This window comes from Trachypithecus francoisi, unplaced genomic scaffold, assembly GCF_009764315.1.
Source record: "Trachypithecus francoisi isolate TF-2019V2 unplaced genomic scaffold, Tfra_2.0 Lachesis_group17, whole genome shotgun sequence".
NCBI classification, from domain to species: domain Eukaryota; kingdom Metazoa; phylum Chordata; class Mammalia; order Primates; family Cercopithecidae; genus Trachypithecus; species Trachypithecus francoisi.
In genome coordinates, this window is record NW_022681462.1 from 41,027,776 (window position 1) to 41,051,499 (window position 23,724).

General features: G+C 40.8%; 1 protein-coding gene and 1 long non-coding RNA gene across 5 annotated transcripts in view; one reads left to right on the top strand and one right to left on the bottom strand.

Annotated features, from left to right (window-relative positions):
- Positions 1-7,028, bottom strand: part of LOC117062190 — a 92,288-nt gene extending 85,260 nt beyond the window's left edge. The window contains exon 1 of one of the 3 annotated variants that reach the window (XR_004428248.1): positions 6,893-7,027. This is a non-coding gene — a long non-coding RNA (uncharacterized LOC117062190). Of the gene's footprint in view, positions 1-6,892 lie in introns of all 3 variants that reach the window. The other 2 variants (XR_004428247.1, XR_004428246.1) reach the window with 2 other exon arrangements.
- A 57-nt stretch (positions 7,029-7,085) lies between these two features.
- Positions 7,086-23,724, top strand: part of CKAP2L (cytoskeleton associated protein 2 like) — a 35,125-nt gene continuing 18,486 nt past the window's right edge. Inside the window, exons 1-6 of one of the 2 annotated variants that reach the window (XM_033175437.1) lie at positions 7,086-7,243; positions 9,203-9,269; positions 11,020-11,071; positions 14,707-14,868; positions 14,905-15,932; positions 19,814-20,021. In XM_033175437.1, coding sequence (XP_033031328.1) covers positions 7,207-7,243; positions 9,203-9,269; positions 11,020-11,071; positions 14,707-14,868; positions 14,905-15,932; positions 19,814-20,021 — 1,554 coding nt within the window. In that variant the 5' untranslated portion in view covers positions 7,086-7,206. Of the gene's footprint in view, positions 7,244-9,202; positions 9,270-11,019; positions 11,072-14,706; positions 15,933-19,813; positions 20,022-23,724 lie in introns of both variants that reach the window. The other variant, XM_033175436.1, reaches the window with a different exon arrangement.

Below are 23,724 nucleotides of genomic sequence, written 5' to 3' on the forward strand. Positions count from 1 at the left end.
ATCTCCCCCTGCAAAGGAGCGCAGCCTATCGCCAGCAACGGATCAAAGCTGGTCAGAGAATGACTTTGACGAGATGAGAGAAGAGGCTTCAGTCCATCAAACCTCTCAGAGCTAAAGGAGGAATTACGTACCCAGCGCAAAGAAACTAAAAATCTTGAAAAAAGAGTGGAAGAATTGACAGCTAGACTAATTAAGCAGAGAAGATCATAAACGAAATGACAGAGATGAAAACCATGACACGAGAAATACGTGACAAATGCACAAGCTTCAGTAACCGACTCGATCAACTGGAAGAAAGAGTATCAGCGATTGAGGATCAAATGAATGAAATGAAGCGAGAAGAGAAACCAAAAGAAAAAAAAAGAAGAAAAAGAAATGAACAAAGCCTGCAAGAAGTATGGGATTATGTAAAAAGACCAAATCTACGTCTGATTGGGGTGCCTGAAAGTGAGGGGGAAAATGGAACCAAGTTGGAAAACACTCTTCAGGATATCATCCAGGAGAACTTCCCCAACCTAGTAGGGCAGGCCAACATTCAAATTCAGGAAATACAGAGAACGCCACAAAGATACTCCTCCAGAAGAGCAACTCCAAGACACATAATTGCCAGATTCACCAAAGTTGAAATGAAGGAAAAAATCTTAAGGGCAGCCAGAGAGAAAGGTCGGGTTACCCACAAAGGGAAGCCCATCAGACTAACAGCAGATCTCTCGGCAGAAACTCTACAAGCCAGAAGAGAGTGGGGGCCAATATTCAACGTTCTTAAAGAAAAGAATTTTCAACCCAGAATTTCATATCCAGCCAAACTAAGTTTCATAAGTGGAGGAGAAATAAAATCCTTTACAGATAAGCAAATGCTTAGAGATTTTGTCACCACCAGGCCTGCCTTACAAGAGACCCTGAAGGAAGCCCTAAACATGGAAAGGAACAACCGGTACCAGCCATTGCAAAAACATGCCAAAATGTAAAGACCATAGAGGATAGGAAGAAACTGCATCAACTAACGAGCAAAATAACCAGTTAATATCATAATGACAGGATCAAGTTCACACATAACAATATTAACCTTAAATGTAAATGGACTAAATGCTCCAATTAAAAGACACAGACTGGCAAACTGGATAAAGACTCAAGACCCATCAGTCTGCTGTATTCAGGAGACCCATCTCACATGCAGAGACATACATAGGCTCAAAATAAAGGGATGGAGGAAGATCTACCAAGCAAATGGAGAACAAAAAAAAGCAGGGGTTGCAATCCTAGTCTCTGATAAAACAGACTTTAAACCATCAAAGATCAAAAGAGACAAAGAAGGCCATTACATAATGGTAAAGGGATCAATTCAACAGGAAGAGCTAACTCTCCTAAATATATATGCACCCAATACAGGAGCACCCAGATTCATAAAGCAAGTCCTTAGAGACTTACAAAGAGACTTAGACTCCCATACAATAATAATGGGAGACTTCAACACTCCACTGTCAACATTAGACAGATCAACGAGACAGAAAGTTAACAAGGATATCCAGGAATTGAACTCATCTCTGCACCAAGTGGACCTAATAGACATCTATAGAACTCTCCACCCCAAATCAACAGACTATACATTCTTCTCAGCACCACATCGCACTTATTCCAAAATTGACCACATAATTGGAAGTAAAGCACTCCTCAGCAAATGTACAAGAACAGAAATTATAACAAACTGTCTCTCAGACCACAGTGCAATCAAACTAGAACTCAGGACTAAGAAACTCAATCAAAACCGCTCAACTACATGGAAACTGAACAACCTGCTCCTGAATGACTACTGGGTACATAACGAAATGAAAGCAGAAATAAAGATGTTCTTTGAAACCAATGAGAACAAAGATACAACATACCAGAATCTCTGGGACACATTTAAAGCAGTGTGTAGAGGGAAATTTATAGCACTAAATGCCCACAAGAGAAAGCAGGAAAGATCTAAAATTGACACTCTAACATCACAATTAAAAGAACTAGAGAGGCAAGAGCAAACACATTCAAAAGCTAGCAGAAGGCAAGAAATAACTAAGATCAGAGCAGAACTGAAGGAGATAGAGACACAAAAAACCCTCCAAAAAATCAATGAATCCAGGAGTTGGTTTTTTGAAAAGATCAACAAAATTGACAGACCGCTAGCAAGACTAATAAAGAAGAAAAGAGAGAGGAATCAAATAGACGCAATAAAAAATGATAAGGGGATATCACCACCGACCCCACAGAAATACAAACAACCATCAGAGAATACTATAAACACCTCTACGCAAATCAACTAGAAAATCTAGAAGAAATGGATAATTTCCTGGACACTTACACTCTCCCAAGACTAAACCAGGAAGAAGTTGAATCCCTGAATAGACCAATAGCAGGCTCTGAAATTGAGGCAACAATTAATAGCCTACCCACCAAAAAAGTCCAGGACCAGATGGATTCACAGCTGAATCTACCAGAGGTACAAGGAGGAGCTGGTAATTCCTTCTGAAACTATTCCAATCAATAGAAAAAGAGGGAATCCTCCCGAACTCATTTTATGAGGCCAACATCATCCTGATACCAAAGCCTGGCAGAGACACAACAAAAAAGAGAATTTTAGACCAATATCCTGATGAACATCAATGCAAAAATCCTCAATAAAATACTGGCAAACCGGATTCAGCAGCACATCAAAAAGCTTATCCACCATGATCAAGTGGGCTTCATCCCTGGGATGCAAGGCTGGTTCAACATTCGCAAATCAATAAACGTAATCCAGCATATAAACAGAACCAAAGACAAGAACCACATGATTATCTCAATAGATGCGGAAAAGGCTTTTGACAAAATTCAACAGCCCTTCATGCTAAAAACGCTCAATAAATTCAGTATTGAGGGAACGTACCTCAAAATAATAAGAGCTATTTATGACAAACCCACAGCTAATATCATACTGAATGGGCAGAAACTGGAAACATTCCCTTTGAAAACTGGCACAAGACAGGGATGCCCTCTCTCACCACTCCTATTCAACATAGTCTTGGAAGTTCTGGCTAGGGCAATCAGGCAAGAGAAAGAAATCAAGGGTATCCAGTTAGGAAAAGAAGAAGTCAAATTGTCCCTGTTTGCAGATGACATGATTGTATATTTAGAAAACCCCATCGTCTCAGCCCAAAAGCTCCTTAAGCTGATAAGCAACTTCAGCAAAGTCTCAGGATACAAAATTAATGTGCAAAAATCACAAGCATTCTTATACACCAGTAACAGACAAGCAGAGAGCCAAATCAGGAATGAACTTCCATTCACAATTGCTTCAAAGAGAATAAAATACCTAGGAATCCAACTTACAAGGGATGTAAAGGACCTCTTCAAGGAGAACTACAAACCACTGCTCAGTGAAATCAAAGAGGACACAAACAAATGGAAGAACATACCATGCTCATGGATAGGAAGAATCAATATCGTGAAAATGGCCATACTGCCCAAGGTTATTTATAGATTCAATGCCATCCCCATCAAGCTACCAATGACTTTCTTCACAGAATTGGAAAAAACTGCTTTAAAGTTCATATGGAACCAAAAAAGAGCCCGCATTGCCAAGACAATCCTAAGTCAAAAGGACAAAGCTGGAGGCGTCACGCTACCTGACTTCAAACTATACTACAAGGCTACAGTAACCAAAACAGCATGGTACTGGTACCAAAACAGAGATATAGACCAATGGAACAGAACAGAGTCCTCAGAAATAATACCACACATCTACAGCCATCTGATCTTTGACAAACCTGAGAGAAACAAGAAATGGGGAAAGGATTCCCTATTCAATAAATGGTGCTGGGAAAATTGGCTAGCCATAAGTAGAAAGCTGAAACTGGATCCTTTCCTTACCCCTTATACGAAGATTAATTCAAGATGGATTAGAGACTTAAATGTTAGACCTAATACCATAAAAACCCTAGAAGAAAATCTAGGTAGTACCATTCAGGACATAGGCATGGGCAAGGACTTCATGTCTAAAACACCAAAAGCAACGGCAGCAAAAGCCAAAATTGACAAATGGGATCTCATTAAACTAAAGAGCTTCTGCACAGCAAAAGAAACTACCATCAGAGTGAACAGGCAACCTACAGAATGGGAGAAAATTTTTGCAACCTACTCATCTGACAAAGGGCTAATATCCAGAATCTACAAAGAACTCAAACAAATATACAAGAAAAAAACAAACAACCCCATCAAAAAGTGGGGAAAGGATATGAACAGTCATTTCTCAAAAGAAGACATTCATACAGCCAACAGACACATGAAAAAATGCTCATCATCACTGGCCATCAGAGAAATGCAATTCAAAACCACAATGAGATACCATCTCACACCAGTTAGAATGGCAATCATTAAGAAGTCAGGAAACAACAGGTGTTGGAGAGGATGTGGAGAAATAGGAACACTTTTACACTGTTGGTGGGATTGTAAACTAGTTCAACCATTATGGAAAACAGTACGGCGATTCCTCAAGGATCTAGAACTAGATGTACCATATGACCCAGCCATCCCACTACTGGGTATATACCCAAAGGATTATAAATTATTCTACTACAAAGACACATGCACACGTATGTTTATTGCAGCACTATTCACAATAGCAAAGACTTGGAATCAACCAAATGTCCATCTGTGACAGACTGGATTAAGAAAATGTGGCACATATACACCATGGAATACTATGCAGCCATAAAAAAGGATGAGTTTGCGTCCTTTGTAGGGACATGGATGCAGCTGGAAACCATCATTCTTAGCAATCTATCACAAGAATAGAAAACCAAACACCGCATGTTCTCACTCATAGGTGGGAACTGAACAATGAGATCACTTGGACTCGGGAAGGGGAACATCACACACTGGGGCCTATCATGGGGAGGGGGGAGGAGGGAGGGATTGCATTGGGGAGTTATACATGATATAAATGATGAATTGATGGGTGCTGACGAGTTGATGGGCACAGCACACCAACATGGCATAAGTATACATATGTAACAAACCTGCACGTTATGCACATGTACCCTAGAACTTAAAGTATAATAAAAAAAAAAAAAGAAATGGGGTCTTGCTATGTTGCCCAGTCTGGTCTCAAACTCCTGGGCTCAAGCAATCCTCCTTCACAAAGTGCTGGGATTGAGTACAGGCATGAGTCACCACCATGCTTGGTAGAGTTGAGAATTTTTAAACCTGCCTAGCTATTTTCCCACATTTTGTGTCCTACAAGATAGACCTTCAAACACCCAAAGGATGGAGAAAAGGAGGCAGAACTGGCCTATGTTGCTCCAAAGGACTAGGACTAGTGAGCGAGGAAGCTCATTTGAGTTCATTTTAAGTTTCCTAATAAGCAGGGGTCTCCAATAACAGGACAGGTAAGGCAGCTCACCAACACCAGCAGTATTCCTGCAAAGGTGCAGTACCTACATGGAGTCCATGGAATACTCCAGCACTGGGTGGGAGATCAGGCAAGGTGACTTCTAAAACTGAGATGCATTCAATCACCTAGATTCTACAAAGACCAAAACAGAACCGTCTTCACTTTTCTGAAACTGCTGGTGAAGGAGTCCCTTTCTCAGTCATTAACAAAAACAATGATCAGTTTTCCTGTTTCAAACATTTTATACACTATTGAAAATATCAAAATGCATGAATCCAGAAACCCTGGCTCTCTTCCGAACTCCCTATTTAGGACTAAAGAGAAGGGCTGCTGCGTGGCAGCTGCTCACCCAACTGGTGAGCTGAACCTGGCCAACAGGTACCCACGTACGACTGCCTCTCTACCCACCACCTCTCCAGCATCCATGAAAGAGGCACCTTCACACACAAGGAGCCAAGAGCATTTTCCAGCCCTCTTCAAGAAACTGGAGAATAGATGAAACAGGACAAACTTCAAAACAAAAAAAAAAAAATTAGGATTAAAACAAGGGGAATGAAGTGTGCCTAGGGACTCAGGGGAACTAGGCCTCCCATCCACTGTCCCTTTCTCCGTTAGCCTTATGGCCTTATAGTCAGCTGATGAGGCGAAATCGAAAATATACCTTGAACAAGCGATCATCCTGAGAGGAGTAAGGCAGTTTCTCAAAAAATTTAAAATAGAATTGCCATTTGATCCAATACCACTTCTTGGTATATACCCAAAAGAATGAAAAGGAGAGTCTCAAAGAATTATTTGTACATTCATGTTCATATTATTATTCACAAAAGCCAAAAAGCGGAAGCAACTCAAGTGTCCGGAGAGGGACGGACCAAGAAGCAAAATGTGGCATGTCCACACAACGGAATGCTATTCCCCCTTAAAAGAAAATTCTGACACATGCTACCCATGCATGAACCTTGAAAACTTTATGCTAAGTGAAACAAGTCAGCCACAGAACAAATACTGCATGATTCTACTTACATGGTACCTACAGTTGTCAAATCCACAGAGACAGAAACTAGAACGGTGACTGCCTGGGGCTGGAGGAGGGAGGAGGGCGGAGTAAGCGATGTGGACAGGGTTTCAGTTGGGGAAGACGAAAAAGTTCTGGAAAGGACAGTAGTGATGGTTGTCCTACAATGTGAGGGTACTTAATACCATTGAACTGCACATTTTCGGAAAATGTAACACTTTAAAATGGTTAAAATGGTACATATGATGTTACGCATATTTTACCTCAATTAAAGGAGCAGTACTAAAATTAGGAGGCTTTAGATGCATAAGACCCATATGTCCTCTTTATAATATTATTTTTTCATAGCTCCTGTGAATCTGACACTCTGAGAGGAAAGAATCCCAGCAGCCTGGGAGGACCGCCCTGTCTCTCCGCTCAGGGACTCCCGCAGCGCCAACCCCAGCTAGCAGCAACCGACCCGCCCCACTCACCGCCAGCCGGGCTGAGATCCCTCCGAGGGCTCCACGCCCACTCAGAGGCGGACTCAGAGGCGGGCGGTGCCGCGCCTCGAGGAAGCCACCCTCAATGCCGAGGTGCACTGCACGTTCTTCCAATCAAAGGGCCCCAAGTCAGGCTCTCAAGGCCAGAGCCAACCGCAAAGAGGCTATTGCCTGTTGTCCCGCCCTCCCGTGATGACGACTAGCGAGTTTCAAACCCGCAGGAGCCAATGAGGACGCGCGGACGCGCGGCACTCCGGTCTTAGCTACGGGCGCGGCGTTTGAAGAAAAACTGTCACTGAAGAGTCATGGTGGGGCCGGGGCCTACCGCCGCTGCAGCTGTAGGTGAGTATGACCGCGAATGAGTTCCCGTTATTCTCGGGCGTTGGAACATGGCGGGGGTAGTAGGAGGCCACCGAGTGAGTTCTTCCCGCGGAAGGTGCCCGTCCGCTCGCCTGCCTAAGTTTCCCCCGGGCGTTTTCCATCCCGGAAGCGCATACGCGGCCCCTGGCCACGGCCGCCAGGTAGACGTCTGGGCCCGGGGCGGCGGAGGCTGTGCGCAGGCCCAGATACCTCACGGGCACCTTTCCAGAAAGCCCTACAGCAGCCTTGCAAAGAGATGTCATTGTCGCTACATTCTGGATAAAGAAACAGGCCCCTTGGTCGGGCCTTCACCAGCAGCGGGAAGCAGCGCGCTGTTTTGATCCACATTTGGCTCCAGGCAGAGCCGGGCATGGTCCTCTGTGCCAGGAGGCGGGGTCTGGCTTGAGCCCGGGTTCCTGTCTTCGGTGGAGCTCTCACTCCACACCTCTCAGCCTGCCGTGGCTAGAAGTTGATTGGTTAAATCTGCACCCAGGGCTAAGGCTTCTGTGTTCCCTAATCTCTTAGATGTTCTTGGAGACCTTTCCTGCCTTTCAAAATACTCCGGCACATATGCCACCTTCTCCAAGATACGCACCGTTTTGTTTCATCCATTATTCCTGTTGATGCCTACGAGGTCCTAGGCACTTTACCTAACAAGCTTTAAAGATGGGCATTTCTGTCTGCCTTGTAGGCTCAGCCGCAGCAAAGTTTGCTCATTTGCTAGAAGTCACGGAGGTGGGACTCCCAACCCCCTATGTCAGCCCCTACGCTCTACACTGCCTGGCAAGCTATCTCTAAGGATACAATGAGCATCAGCAAAACAGGGCAACTCCGTTGAGATAAGGTTAAGAGTCGTTTGGCACCCTGTCGTCTTTTTTTCTTCCATCACATCATTATTTAATTTTAACCTTTTCCAACCACCTACTCCCCTCATTTGTGCCCCACCTCTGAACTCGCATACTTCTTTTTCTCTCTTATGGCCCTTAGATTTTACCTTATACTGTAATTATTGCTGTGTTTATTTTATCTCCACTACTAGTTTGAAAGTTCTCGAAAGCAGAAATCATTGACTTGTCATCCCCTCACAAATGGCTTGTGTAGAAAGTCACCATAGTATAGATGTCTGCCATGAGCAGACCTGGCATATTTTATCCTTAATACCAACAAAGGAAGCCATATAAGGGTTTGTGGGTAAAAATCATCATCCCTGTTTAAAGACATCAGACCAGGCCTGGCTCACCAGCTCAGGTAGGCCAGTAACAGAAGTTCTTCAAAACATAGACTGTTATAGCTGTGAACAGTGGCTGTGAGCTCCAAGGTTAGATACGCCTGTTTTCAAGTCCTGGAATTACCACATATTAGCTGGGTAACTTTGGGCGTGACATTTACCCTCTCTGGATTTCAGATTGCAAATCTCATTGGATTGTTTTGTGGATTGAAAGAAATAATGTAAATTGAGGCCGAGTGCTTAAGCAGGAGGATCACTTGAGCTCAGGAATTTGACGCCGCCCCTCGCAAAACAGTGAGATCCTGTCTCTACAAAAAAAGATTTTTTAAATTACCCAGCGTGATGGTACACACCTGTATTCCCAGCTACTCAGGAGACTGAGGTGGGAGGATTGCTAGAACCTGGGAGATCAAGGCAACAGTGACCCGTGGTTGTGTCACTGCACTCCAGCCTCAGTGACAGAGGAAGACCCTGTCTCAAAAAAAAAAAAAAAAAAAATAGTAAGTTTAAAGAACTTAGTGTAGGCCTGGCATGTAAATGATATGGTTGATGTTGATATTAACTTGAAGGCAAATTTATAGGACTAGGGATTTTATAACATTATGTCGCAAAGCCAAAATCATTAGAGAAAAGTGTCATCTTTTAGAATATTAATGAACTGGTTAAAATCTTGAACTAAAATTATGTCGTTTGTTTGCTTGCCTGTGTTGCAGAAGAGCGACAGAGAAAACTTCAGGAGTACCTTGCAGCCAAGGGAAAACTGAAGAGCCAAAACACCAAGTGAGTTTATCTGTCCACAGTTATGCAAGTTTTGTTGCCTTCTTTGTACTAGCAATTTAAAGCCTTTTTGAAACATGTCCCTTTTGCTTAGAGTCTACTCAGACTGCATTGGGATCTATGATAACGCAAAAAGAGCATTTCAGTCCAGGCATGACCAACCCCCCTGGGCAGTGCTTAGTCCATTGGCAAAGCTTTATGCATTGTTACTGTGTGAATATCCAACGGAAGGAGGGAAGGGTCAGTATTACCTACCGTGCTGGAAGCTTTGTCTGTTTCTGCATTTATTTTCTTGGGGAAGTTGATTCTCATGAAGGCAGTTTTTGGTCAAGAACTTGAATGAAGAAAAGAAAAAAGAACTTGAATGACCATGGTTCTGGCATTTCTTGCTAAGGCAGGAGAGCCAGTTACAATCAATCTTCCATAGCAGAGTGATATCCTCCAGCTCTGGAATCATTCTCTTAGCATTTCTGTTGAGGTAGACAGAACATAACCACTTCATTTTTATCCTTTGTAGATTCTTACCATCTTTGTGGGGTTATATGTCCTTCTTTCTTAGCACTAATTAATTTTTTCCCCATTTGAGTTGCTAAATATTTATTTGAAAATTAATTTTTCAAAGTTAGCTTTCACCCTTTATTTTATCTTGGGTGTTTACTCACCTCTATTTCCTTGATTAAATGAACCTAATTCATTTATTCAACAAATATTTATTTAGTACCTATAATGTCTCAGTCACTTCTGATCCTAGAGATATGGTGCTTAACAAGACAGACATTCCTGCCCTCCCAGGGCTTATGTTCTAGATGGGAGAGACAAACATCAAACAAGTCATAATCAAAGTCCTTGTTAGTCTAGCAATTGTTTTTGGTCCATGCAGATTGATTCCTTCTAAATTCTCTGTTTTCCTATCCTTTTTCTGCCATTTCCTATCTCACTAGCTAGATTTCATGTGTGTCTTGCTGTTTTTTTTTTCCTTTTTGGTATCACTTTTCCCCTTGAAAATTAGAAAAGATAGTATTTGAAGATACTTAAAACAAGGAAATTTTTTTTTTTTTTGAGACGGAGTCTCACTCTGTCGCCCAGGCTGGAGTGTAGTAGTGCAATCTCGGCTCACTGCAAGCTCCACCTCCCGGGTTCACGTCATTCTCCTGCCTCAGCCTCCTGAGTTGCTGGGGACTACAGGTGTACGCCACCGTGCCCAGCTAAATTTTTTTGTATTTTTAGTAGAGATGGGGTTTCACTGTGTTAGCCAGGATGGTCTCTATCTCCTGATCTCGTGATCCGCCTACCTTGGCCTCTCAAAGTGCTGGGATTACAGGCATGAGCCACCAGGCCCAGCCAGAAATTTTTTAAAGAAGCAGTTAATGGTTTCATTTGGCATTGTATCTTCAGTGTCTGGCACATTGCAGTGCTCCAGGAATGATGTTTGAATAAGTAAGACTATACAAATATGAAGGAAACACATATATCTCATTAATATTGTGAGAACGCTAGATTTATGCATAGACAGTCTCTGTAAGAATCACAAGGCAAAAAAAAAGTAGGAGCAGTTGGTGGTCTCCAAGGGGGAGGATACAGAACTAAAGAAATGATGATAAGGAGACTTTATTGAATATAATTTTGAATTATTTTGCCGTTATAGAAATTCTAATTATTTAAAATTCTAATCATAATTTTTAATCACTGTACTTCCCAAGCTTAGCTTAGCATCCTTCTGTGCTGAGGATTAATTTTAATTTGTCTTTTATAGGCCTTATCTGAAATCCAAGAATAATTGCCTGAATCCACCACCTTCTAAATCTGTAAGTAGAAATTAGTCTTTTTAAAAATATGTGTTCATAGGTATGATTAGTAATAAAAATAATAAAGATGTTAGCAACCTAAAGAACATGTATTTCAAAGATATTTCTTATAGATACAAAAACAGTTTGGTTTAATAAGAGACAATCATTTTTTGAAAAGTATGACATACTATAGTTTAGTTTTATTAACCAAAAAAAGTCTCAAGTGAACTTTAGTCCTCTTGATAGCTAACATTTATTGAATACTTACTTTGTGCCTGATACTTTTCTGACTTGCGTTACCTCACTGAGTCCTCACAATCTTTTTTTTTTTTTTTTTTTTTTTTTGAGACGGAGTCTCGCAGTCGCCCAGGCTGGAGTGCGGTGGCCGGATCTCGGCTCACTGCAAGCTCCGCCTCCCGGGTTTACGCCATTCTCCTGCCTCAGCCTCCCGAGTAACTGGGACTACAGGCGCCTGCCAACTCGCCCGGCTAGTTTTTTCTATTTTTTAGTAGAGACGGGGTTTCGCCGTGTTAGCCAGGATGGTCTCGATCTCCTGACCTCGCGATCCACCCGTCTCGGCCTCCCAAAGTGCTGGGATTACAGGCTTGAGCCACTGCGCCCGGCCAGTCCTCACAATCTTATGAGGCTACTATTAGTAGCCCCACTTTACAGATGAGCAAACTAAGTTACAGAAAGGTTAAATAGGTCGCATAGCTATTAAGTGACAAAGCTGAGAGCCTGTGATCTTAACCACTTTGGTATGCTGTCATGAAGTTAAATAGCTCGGTAGTCATTAAAAGAATATTTGCATTGAACCTTCCAAGCCACTTAAGTATATGCTTCCTAGTCAATTTAATTTAGCTACATTAGAATGGTAAAGGATCCTTAACTTAAAGTTTAAATGAAAGAAATCAGCCCTCTGAAAGAGACACAGATTCTTCATCTGCAATAAAAATCTCACCTTTAGTTTTTAAAAGCATAGTTTTTATCTGTGTTCTGAAATGTAACTCAAATAGTGCTTCCTGAAGTGAAACATTCTCATTGGTGAGAATTTTAATAAGTTTTAATGATTCATTCACCAAATGACCTCAGTCATATTTGGCATATGCATATGCATATATAGACATATATATGTTGTGTATATACATGACATCATTAGACACTGTGAAGGATAGCAAAATGTATATAAGGCAAAATTTATGCACAATGATTTAACGTTTGGGAAGCACTGGGTTACAGTTTTACTTTATGTAGCTTGAACCAGTGTAGCATGCGAGTCTTAAAGAAAAATCTACTGGAAAGGGCCCTCAGTCAGAGTTCCCTGAGGCATCTCTGGAAGTTGAAAGTACTGATTTCAGTATGTCACCTCTTAAATGAAGGTGATACCTACCTTATCTGCTTTACACAGTTGTAAAAGTAAAAAATGAACTCAGGAAGGGAATTACAGAATTTAGGAGAAACTAAAAGCACGATGTAAATAATAGTCATCATTACAGTTACATAATGCTTGACAATTTATATAACACTTTCAATACATGACAGCAACTAACACCCAGACACTTTATATACATTACCTCACTCAGAACAACCCTGTAAGGAAGTAGACCATATGCTTTAATGTCCAAACCAGGACATTTTTGAGAGTAAAAAGCAGTATTCTTTGACCAACAGGCATAAATCAAAACTATCTTGTGAAAACCAGGATATATGGCATCCTTCCTAGATAATAGATACTATTATTATTATCAGTTTTACTGTGAATCTAAACCTGCTCTAAAGTTAATTTTAAAAAGTAAGGAAGTACTGATACATGCTACAACATGGATAAATCTTGAAAACATGCTAAGTGAAAGAAGCCAGACAGAAAAGGCCACATATTACATGATTCCATTTATGTGACACATCTAAAATAGGCAAATCTGTAGACATACAGAGACAGAAAGTAGACTAGCAAGGACTGCAGGGAGCAGAAAATGGGGAGTGACTGCCAACAAGTAAATCAAGTTTTTTTCTAGGGTGATGACTATGTTCTGGAATTAGACAGTGGTGATTGCTGTATAATAGTATGACTATACTAAAATCCACAGAATTGTGCACTTACTAAAATGGTGAATTTTATGGTTTGTGGATTATATCAATTTGTTTTTAATATAAAAGAAAGAGCAACTAAAATTAACACACATTTGGAAGCTTTCATGCCAACATCCCTCCACCTCTTCAGTAAGCAATGATGGAGGGATCCAAGGTATATGTAAATGTTGGTGCTCAGAGATTAATCCAGATATAGCCATTATGGGTATACCATCCATCTCTCTGCCTCCCACTCACAACTCTCCCCTGTTTCACCCCTAACAACAACACACACACCACTGTCATCCGGAGTAGACATCTCTTTGCCCATAATGCCAAATGGTTCTGGTTAGATATCCTTTACATACTTGCCAGGCTTTTATAGTGATTCTTCACAATATTTGTCAAATCAAAAATAGAGCAGTAACTCTAGCATTCCCATATCTTACCCTGGAAACATATTCCATAAATCTGTGAAATTCTCCTTTCTGAGTAATTGCTTTCATGATAGATGCTCAGGAATTCATAGTGGCTTGCCCAATTACTTACCATATGAATTCTAAACTCCCCTAGTTTTCAGAGTTCTCTGTAATCTAGCCCTACCTTCTCATCCAGAAATAAATCACATGACTAAACATTTGTTTATTATTAACGTAGACTCTAACCTTAAAACCCTGTCCTGGCTGATTTTACACATATGACTACTAAGATGTTACATGTTTATTGAGAGCTGTGGCAGCATATCTCAGACTTCACATCATCTGCCACCTATCTCCTTGTCACCAATCTCCAGGAATGAGACAGAGGTTCTTGAGTGATACTATGATGTTTACAAAGGTAGTGGTTTAAAAAACATATAGTGTGACTATAGAGTACTAGGAGAGATTTGTTGGGAGGTACCCTAACATAAGTTCATTATGTATATATTTTTTCAGGGTCCTTTGGAGGGCACTTAGGATATAATAGGCATTCAACAACTACTGTTTGAGGCAAATTCATTTTTGAAAGAGCAAGTTTTTTATATTCACTGCATCTCTGCTTAATTCTGTCAAGCTAAAAGATTCTAATATATTTCTGATAGGAACTCAAGTTATAAAAACTACCTATTAGGACAAGTACGGTGGCTCATGCCTGTTATCCCAGCACTTTGGGAGGCCAAGGCGGGTGGATGACTTGAGTTCAAGATTTCACGACCAACCTGGCCAACATGGTGAAACCCCATCTTTACTAAAAATACAAAAAAGTAGCCGGGTGTAATGACACGCGCCTGTAGTCCAGCCACTTGTGAGGCTGAGGTGGGAGAATTGCTTCAACACAGGAGGCAGAGGTTGCAGTGAGCCAAGATTGCATCACTGCACACCAGCCTGGATGACAGAGCAAGACCCTGTCTCAAAAAAAAAAAAAAAAAAACACAAAAACTACGTATTAGTCGTTCTTTACTTTCTGAAAATTCAGCTTTCTTAGGTGAAAATCTAAAAATGATTAATTTTTTTTAGCATGTGTTAAACAGTTATTTTTATTATTTTAAAAACAGTAGGATGTTGTTAGGAATTTTTTAATATATATTTTCTTTGTTTTTTCAGATTATTAAACCCAAAAATGATGTTACCAACCATGTTGTTTTGCCTGTCAAACCTAAGAGATCCATCAGCATTAAACTCCAACCCAGACCACCTAATACTACAGGGTCCCAGAAGTCGAAGTTGGAGCCACCAAAACTTCTGGGCAAAAGGCTGACTTCAGAATATGTTTCTTCTAATCCATACTCTAAGCCTTCTAGCAACAGTTTTCAACAGCGTGAAGCTGGATCATCCACAACAGGAGAACTGTCAAGAAAACCCGTGGGGTCACTTAGTATAGAGCAATTGAAAACTACAAAGCAGCAGTTAACAAATCAAGGAAATGCTAAATGTACAGACTCTGTGAATAATACCCATGTTGAAAACGAATCTTTGGATAACTTTCTAAAAGAAACAAACAAAGAGAATTTGCCCCATATCTTAACAGAACCTGAGAGGAAGCCAGATCCTAATTTATGTACCACAAGTAAGCCAAAGACTAACTCTTCTAATCAAACCAAGAACAGTTTGGTTCCTAAACAAGCCTTGGGCAAAAGTTCAGTTAATAGTGCTGTTCTGAAAGATAGAGTTAATAAACAATTTGTTGGAGAAACACAAAGCAGGACTTTCCCAGTAAAATCACAACAACTCTCTAGAGGAGCAGATCTTGCAAGACCAGGAGTAAAACCCTCAAGGACGGTTCCCTCTCACTTTATTCAGACCCTTAGTAAAGTTCAGTCATCAAAGAAACTAGTGGTCAAGAACATCAAAGATGTAAAGGTTAATAGGGGTAAATATGAAAGACCAAATGAAACTAAGTTACAGTCATACCCTGTTACTGAACAGAGAATGAAACATACCAAACCCAGAACATACCCCAATTTGCTTCAGGGTGAATATAACAACAGACATCCAGACATCAAGCAAGATCAGAAGTCCACCCAACCTTGTTGTATACCTCAGACATCATTTGTACTGCAAAAACCGAAAGCCGTAAGCCAGAGGCCTAATATGACAGTTGGCAGATTTAATTCAGCCATTCCAAGCACCCCTAGTATAAGACCAAATGGAACCAGTTGTAATAAACGTGACAATAATGGCTTTCAACAAAAAGCACAGACTTTGAAAAAGGCTGTTCCCCAGAACCATTTTCTGAACAAGACCGCTCCCAGAAAAGCTGATGTCACAACCATAAATGAGACCCGAACAAACCCAAATATTAAAAACAAGGCAACAGCAGAGGATCGAAGGTACTTTGCTTTAATTCTAAACTTTTGCAACTTAAGATAATTAGGAAAATTGACCATCAAGAAGACTTGGTCAGGAAATAGGCCATAAATAATAGCTCCTAAGTAATTTTTAACTACAGTCTGAAAAAAGATTTGAAGCAAATATATTAAGACTTGACAGAGCTAGGTGGTACATATGTTATAAATCATTTTCTGTAGTTGTATGCTTAAAATAGTTTTTTTTTAAGAAATTGAAACAGAATGGATGAGTAAGAAGTAGGGGGTGCAGATGTAGACACGTTCAAGAAGTGCTCTGCTAGGCTGAACAGCAATAGAACAGATAAGAGTTCACATAGCTAGGAAGTGAGAAGATGATAGTCTCTTGTCAAGCAAACCAATGGTTAAGTTCAGAAAAGTTATCGGGGAAGAACCAGAAACTTCCATGAGTCTGAGTGGGCCAAGTTTTGGCAAGTAAGCTCAAACAGAGAGGAGCAGTCAGTTCAAATACAGAGTTCAGATGGTAGAAGTCAAATCTCAGGCCGGGCACACTGGCTCACGCCTATAGTCCCAGCACTTTGGGAGGCCGAGGCAAGCAGATCACCTGAGGTCAGGAGTTCGAGACCAGCCTAACCAACATGGAGAACCCCTGTTTTTACTAAAAATACAAAATTAGCTGGGTGTGGTGGCACATGCCTGTAATCCCAGTTACTCAGGAGGCTGAGGCAGGAGAATTGCTTGAACCCGGGAGGTGGAGGTTGCAGTGAGCCAAGATCACACCATTGCACTCCAGCCTGGGCAACAAGAGCAAAACTCCGTCTCAGAAAAAAAGAAAAAATCAAGATTTCAGGTTGGTTAATATTAACATACATTGATTGAAACTGAGCCAGTGGATTTTTCACACTTTCTACCCAGGAGAAGCATATACGTATACCTGCTTGTCAGAAATTTCCTTATTTTGTACTTCAAGCAGGTATGCATATATGCTTCGTACAGCTCTGAACACCACCACCAAGCCCCTTGCCCTCCTGAAGAGACAGTAAGTAAACAACTTAATTCAGGGTGATGTGATCAAGAGAGTAGGGCTGGAATGGCTGCTTTAGATAGAAGGATCAGTAGAGGTACTTTGAACAGCAACGTCTGAGCTGAGACCTAACTCTGAGGAGAGGCTGGTGACAAGAAGGACAATCCTGAGCAGAAAGAGAAGTGAGTGCAGAGACCTTGAGGTGGTGAATAAGGAAGTCAGGGTCCCAGCCCTGGAGCTCACAGTCTTGGTCAGACAACAGAGGATTGGTCATAAGACTGTGTTGCATGTTGAACATGTTTGATTACAAAAGAGAAGGAGTCTGGAAAGGAAGAGATCATTCACTCATTCTGCAGGTGTTTCTTCAGCACCTGCAATGTGCCAGGCGCTAGGAGACACAGTGATGAGCACACAGTCAGTCTTTACCCTTCTGGAGCTAATTGATATATATAGAAAGTACTAGAGAAACAAAACTGTGGTATTGAGGTCCTAGGAGTAAATTGCCTTTAGAAAGGGAAAGTTCCCTTTTCATTTATGATTAGAAGGAAGGCCAAGGAGATGGGAAAAATGCTAGGAACATGGAGGAAGCACATGCCAGATGTCTCAACTTCTATCATCAAGTAGGTGGTTGGAGTGAAGGCAAGGGGCAGTATTTGGGGCTGAAATACTAAACGTTGCATGGATTTTGCTCTGGAGTCAGAAATGAGAGTAGCATTCATTCATTCAAAAATTAGTTACTGGCATTCTGGAAAAAACAAAACTATAAAGACAAAAAATAGATCAGTGATATTCAGGAGCTGGGGATTAGGGGCGAGACTGACTACCAAGGAGCATAAGGGAATTATTGATGGTGTTAAAACTGTCTTAGAGCTTGATAATAGACCTACTTGACTTCAGGCATTTGTCAAAACTCAGAATTGCACACTGAAAGGTGAATTTTACTGTGTGTTATTAAATAGCTATGTGTGCTAGGCACTGTGCTAGGAACTGGACTGCCAAGGTTTCTGCCTTCATAGAGCTCACACTCTAGTGGAGGAGACAGAAAACCAACACATTGACTAAATAAGACACGGTAATTACAGGTAATTGCCTCTCCATGGAGGTGTCATTTGAGCGGAGGACTGAAGATGCAAGACCTTAAGGCAGGAATAAGTGGATCAAGAAACTTCAAAGAGGCAGGGTGCAGTGGCTCATGCCTGTAATCCCAGCACTTTGGAAGGCCAAGGTGGTCGGATCACTTGAGGTCAGGAGTTTGAGACCAGCCTAGCCAACATTGTGAAACCCCATCTCTACTAAAAATACAAAAATTAGCCAGATGTGGTAGCATGCACCTGTCGTTGCAGCTACTCAGGAGGCTAAGGCACAAGAATCACTTCAACCCAGGAGGTGGAGGTAGCAGTGACCAGAGATCATGCCACTCTAGCCTGGGCAACAGAGCAAAACTGTGTCTCAAAAACAAAAAAAGAAACTGCAAGGGTACCTGAGCTCCTAGAGGGGGTGAGTGACAGGGAGACTAGTGTGATACCAGGTTGGAGAGGTAGGCAGAAGGCAGATTACACTGTGCCTTTCAGCCATGGAAAATATATTGAATTTTATTCCAAGAGCCATGGAAAGTCCTTGGCAGTGACACAGCCTGGGGTGCTATTTACCAAAGTAAGAAAAATTTGAAACAGATGCAGAGATGAAAATTGAGAACTTTGAGACAGTATTAAATTTGAAATGCACAGTATTAAACTTGAAATGCCTGTCAGACATCAAAAGATATCAACTAGGCAGTGGGTTTTACAAAGTTTGGGGATCCAGGGGGAGATCTGGGCTGAAATGTACACTTGAAAGTCATTATTAATATGTAGTTGTAATTTAAAGAAACTGGAGTGCCTACATCCAAACATGAGGTCTACATGTCCTGTTGCCCCTACCCCCAGAAAGCAGTCTGTCACCTGCTTAGAAGCTGGAGTGGAAAATGTGAACAGTGGCGGACAGCAAGATTGAGGAGTTGGCACTATCAGAGCCAGCTACTTAAGAGCCCTGAAATTACAGGTCTAGCTTATGAAGGAGTCACGTCTGGTCAAGAGAGGGCTAAGGAACTAGGTTAAGTGGGTCGCTTCCCACACCAAGACCTTACTGAGGGTAGAATGCAGGCTTGGTAGGTTTGGGTTGAGTGACAGTTTATGGTGAGAGAAATGAAGTGCTAAGTTAGTCATCTCAAAAATAGAGGGATGTCTTAGGAAAGCAAGTGTCAAGTAGCACATAGTGAAGTGAAAACTTTCAAAGAATAATAATAATCACAAATTCTATTTGAAGTCTGAAGTGCTGGCCACATGTAATCTAGGAATCTTGGTGTCTGCCTTCTCATGGGTGGGCGCAACCCAGTGCTACCATTACCCATTACTTTTTTCTCTTGCATCAATGTCTGCATCTATTTTTTTTTTTTTTTTGAGACGGAGTCTCGCTCTGTCACCCAGGCTGGAGTGCAGTGGCCGGATCTCGGCTCACTGCAAGCTCCGCCTCCCGGGTTCACGCCATTCTCCTGCCTCAGCCTCCCGAGCAGCTGGGACTACAGGCGCCCACCACCACGCCCGGCTAGTTTTTTGTATTTTTTAGTAGAGACGGGGTTTCACCGTGTTTGCCAGGATGGTCTCGATCTCCTGACCTCGTGATCCACCCGTCTCGGCCTCCCAAAGTGCTGGGATTACAGGCTTGAGCCACCGCGCCCGGCCGTCTGCATCTATTTTTATTAATTGTTTTTTAATTCCATTCTCCTGATTTTGTCTGTAGTTGAAAGTAATTATACTCTATCTATACATATCATATACTTTAGCAGCTTGACTGTGTTTAAAAATAAATAAATAAAACCACTCTCCCTTTAATTGAATTTCAGGAAACAACTAGAAGAATGGCAGAAAACTAAGGGAAAAATCTATAAACGGCCCCCTATGGAAATTAAAACAAAAAGAAAAGTAATAAAGGAAATGAATATTTCATTCTGGAAGAGCATTGAAAAAGAAGAGGAGGAAAAGAAAGCACAACTCAAACTGTCCAGTAAAATTAACAACACTCTGACAGAATGTCTGAATCTCATCGAAGGGGTGAGTGAAGAAGATAAGTTCCTCCAGCTTTGGCCCAAAGTCTTAGAATTTTTGGACATTTTTCTTAAATATAGTATAGGAGAGATAGCCTTCAGCTAAGCAGAAACTTAGCTACTCTTTTAAATATGGAGTAATAATAGCAATAATAATAATAACATGCCTATAAACAGTGGCTTTTGTATGTCTGTGCTTTTATAAGCATTTAGCTAAGATTACCTCACATAATTATAACCACTGTTACTATGATCACTTTACAAACGAAACTGAGGCACAAAGAAGTTGGAAAACTAATCCAAATAAACTGGCTCCAAAAGGAACTTTGCTTTCTTTGGGTATCAGGTTCTGAAGAGTACACATTTAACATTGAAACTGAAGTCAGAAGGCAAGTTTATATGTAAAGTTGAAGTATTCTAAATACTCTGGGTAGCTATAAGTAGTATTTAAATTTTATCTTGGATTCTGCAGATAAGGATAAAATAGATGGTAGGCAAAGAGTATGATGGTAGGCAAAGGAAAAATATATTAATAAAAAATGATGGAATAAACTTCTATACTAAGATCCTTGCCTAAAGCAAAACTTATTCAGTCCTTTGGCTGGTAATGTTGAACATCAGCCAAAAAAAGGAAAAGTTCAGTTTAAATCTACCCCAGGCAACATTTTCACAACAGCCAGTTAAATATTAACATTTCTCCTTGTGGAATTAAACTTGAGTTCTTTTTCTTTTCCACTTTTGTTTTTGTTGTATTATTTTAAAACATGAGTACCTTTTTATTAAAATCATTTCAAACAATACAGGTAAATGATCAGCCCTCTCCTTCTATAACATGCATATTTAGGCATCCCAGACTTCTCTCTGGAGGTGACCACCATTGCCATTCTTTCTGTTTTCATGCATGTCCATACAGTATAGGTGTGGAGAGAAAGGAAGTATTACATTTTTGTGAGTTGGAATTCTTTTATTCACTTTTGTATGTACTTTGGTTGTCTTTTCTTGTGTTTTCCTAGTACCAATGTTATGCTGACTTAGGCGGATGAGTTGAGTGTTTTCCTTTTTGTCCTGTACACTGAAAATAGTTTGTATGACATGAGAATTATTTTTATTTTTTGAAGGTTTGATAAAAACTTGCCCATAAAAATCATCTGGACCGTGTTTCTTTGGAGGATAATTTTGTATATATCCTCTCAATTTATTATGGGGTCATTGCTCTATTTAGGGTTCATATATCTTGAGTCAACTTGAGTAATGTTGTGACTTTTTAAAAATTAGACTTGCCAAAGATTTTTTCTCATTAATCTTTTTAAAAGACCTCAAGTTTTATTGATTATTTTTTCTCTTGCATCAATGTCTGCATCTATTTTTATATTTATTGCTCTTTTCCTAGCTTTTTAATTGAAACCTTAGATCATTTAAAAGTGAGAATTTCTTTTTTTTTATAAATATGTTCAATGCTATAGCAGATTTGCCTCTGAATTTTACTTTGGTCATATTATGTGTCAGGGTGAAGTCTGAAAAACAAACCACAGAAATAATGTAATTGGTTACACAGTATCTTATGTGGGTTCTCTAGAGGTGAACCCTAAGAGAAGAATCTCTGTGAAAGTAGTTTATTTGGAAGACACTCCAGGGAAAACTGGGAGGAGAGTGAAGTTGGAGGATCAGAAAAGCAAGTCCATGGAGGGTGACTGGCACAGCCCCACAGGGATGTTCTGGAGACAGTGTTACTCTCACATCTCTCCGAGTCATCCTGATCAGAGGCACGGGAGCTCCAGTGTTCAAGCTTCCATTGTCATTTATTCATGGCTGCCTCAGGCGGACAAGACTTCTCAAGGCACTTCCCACTCTCTGGTCACATACAAGGGAGCACAGATGCTGGCTGTGAAAGCACACAGTGAGCACTCAAAATGCTGAAGGGATCAGAAGGGGTGCAGGTGCTATACACAGGTCTGACAGCAAAAAGGAACCTGAGGTAACAGTGGTGATAACTGCAGGAAGCAGCTAGTACCCACTAGGTCTAGGGGAACAAAGAGAGGTTAGGGTATCAAAACCAAGAAGCAGGAGAGACAAACCGTGGTAGAAATGAGACTCCCAACTGTAAGGAAGGCATACTACCCAGCAGATGCTGGAGGAGAGGCCCTGCAGGGCTGGGGCTCAGATTTTTAGGAAAAGATACTCTCCATTTGGTGCTCCTGCCTTTGAAGCTGCACAGGGAGGTGGGCTCTGAGGGGGGAATGGGAGGAAAAAAGATGGAGGCTAGGACCAACTGTTGCTGCCAGGGCGAGGGACCATTGCTGGGGTAAGGAAAGCAAATAGGCCGAAGCAAGTGTCTTCCTTCTCCATCCCCGCAGCCTCCCTCTCGTGCCCCCTAGTGGCAGAGCTGAGCAGGGAACTGGTGCCCAGCAGAAAGTGGTTTACAAGAGTTTCAACCCCAGCATCACAACGCAGAGGATGGGTTTTGGGGCTGACACACAGAAGCTTCCTAACTGACATATCTTCTCATTGTTCATTTCTGAATAGCTTGAGATTCCCATTTTGAGTTCTTTAACCCAAAAAATATCTTAGAAGAATATCTTTTAATTTCCAGATTTGTAGTTTTTTTTCTGGTGTTAATTTCTAATTATATTGCATTGTAGTTGGTGAATGTGGCCTATGTGTACTCTACTTGATGGATTTTCTTGAAATTTTCCTTGTGGTCTTAATATCTGATCATTCTTGGTAAATATTCCAAAAGTCTTTGAAAAGAATGTATATCCTATTTTATTTGATCCATTGTTTTCTGAAAGAAATAGGCGAAAGTCTCTCCCTGGCACTGTGATTAGTCATTGACAATTTCTCTTCATATGTCTGTCAATTTTTACCTTCTATTTTTCAGTTATGTTGTTAGGTACAGAAAGATTCATGATTTGCTTTGATTTCTTTTGTCTGATTAATTTTGCCACACCTGCTTTTTGTTGTTAGAATATGTCTGGTAGTTCTTTTTCCATCCCTTTCCTTTAAACCTTCATGTGTTGACTTATTTTAGGTATGTCTCATATAAATGCACACAGTTACATTTTTTAAACAAATCTGAAACTCTCTGCTTTTAAAAAGCAAATTTAGTTCATACGCATTTATTATGATGACTTGTATGTTTAAACTTATGCCGGCCATTTTGTTTTGTAATTCAGCTTACATGAATTGTTTTTTTCCTCATTTCTGTGCTTGATCTAGTTTTATTTCATAAGAAAAATAATACACTGAAATGAAAATAAAGTGGTAGATGTAAGCTCAAACATGATTTGCAGAATATATATCATATTCTTCTTGAAGTTCCTTTTTTGGTTTGTTTTTTTTAAGAGACAGGGTTTCACTCTGTTGACTAGATTGGAGTGCAGTGATGCCATCATAGCTCACTGCAACTTTGAACTCCTGGGTGGACGCAAGCGATCCTCCACCTCAGCCTCCTGAGCAACTAGGACTACAGGTACACACCACTACACCCATTATTGTTTACATTTTTTTGTAGATACAGGGTCTCACTGTGTTGCCCAAGCTAGTCTCAAACTCCTAGCCTCAAGCAGTCCTCTGCCTCAGCCTCCCAAAGTGCTGGGATTACAGGTATGAACCACCCACTGCGCCTGGCCTGCAGTTACTTTTGTTTCTAGTCTTTCATGTGAGTTCTAAAGTTTACTCACTAGTAAATTTATGATTTTTGAATGGCAAAT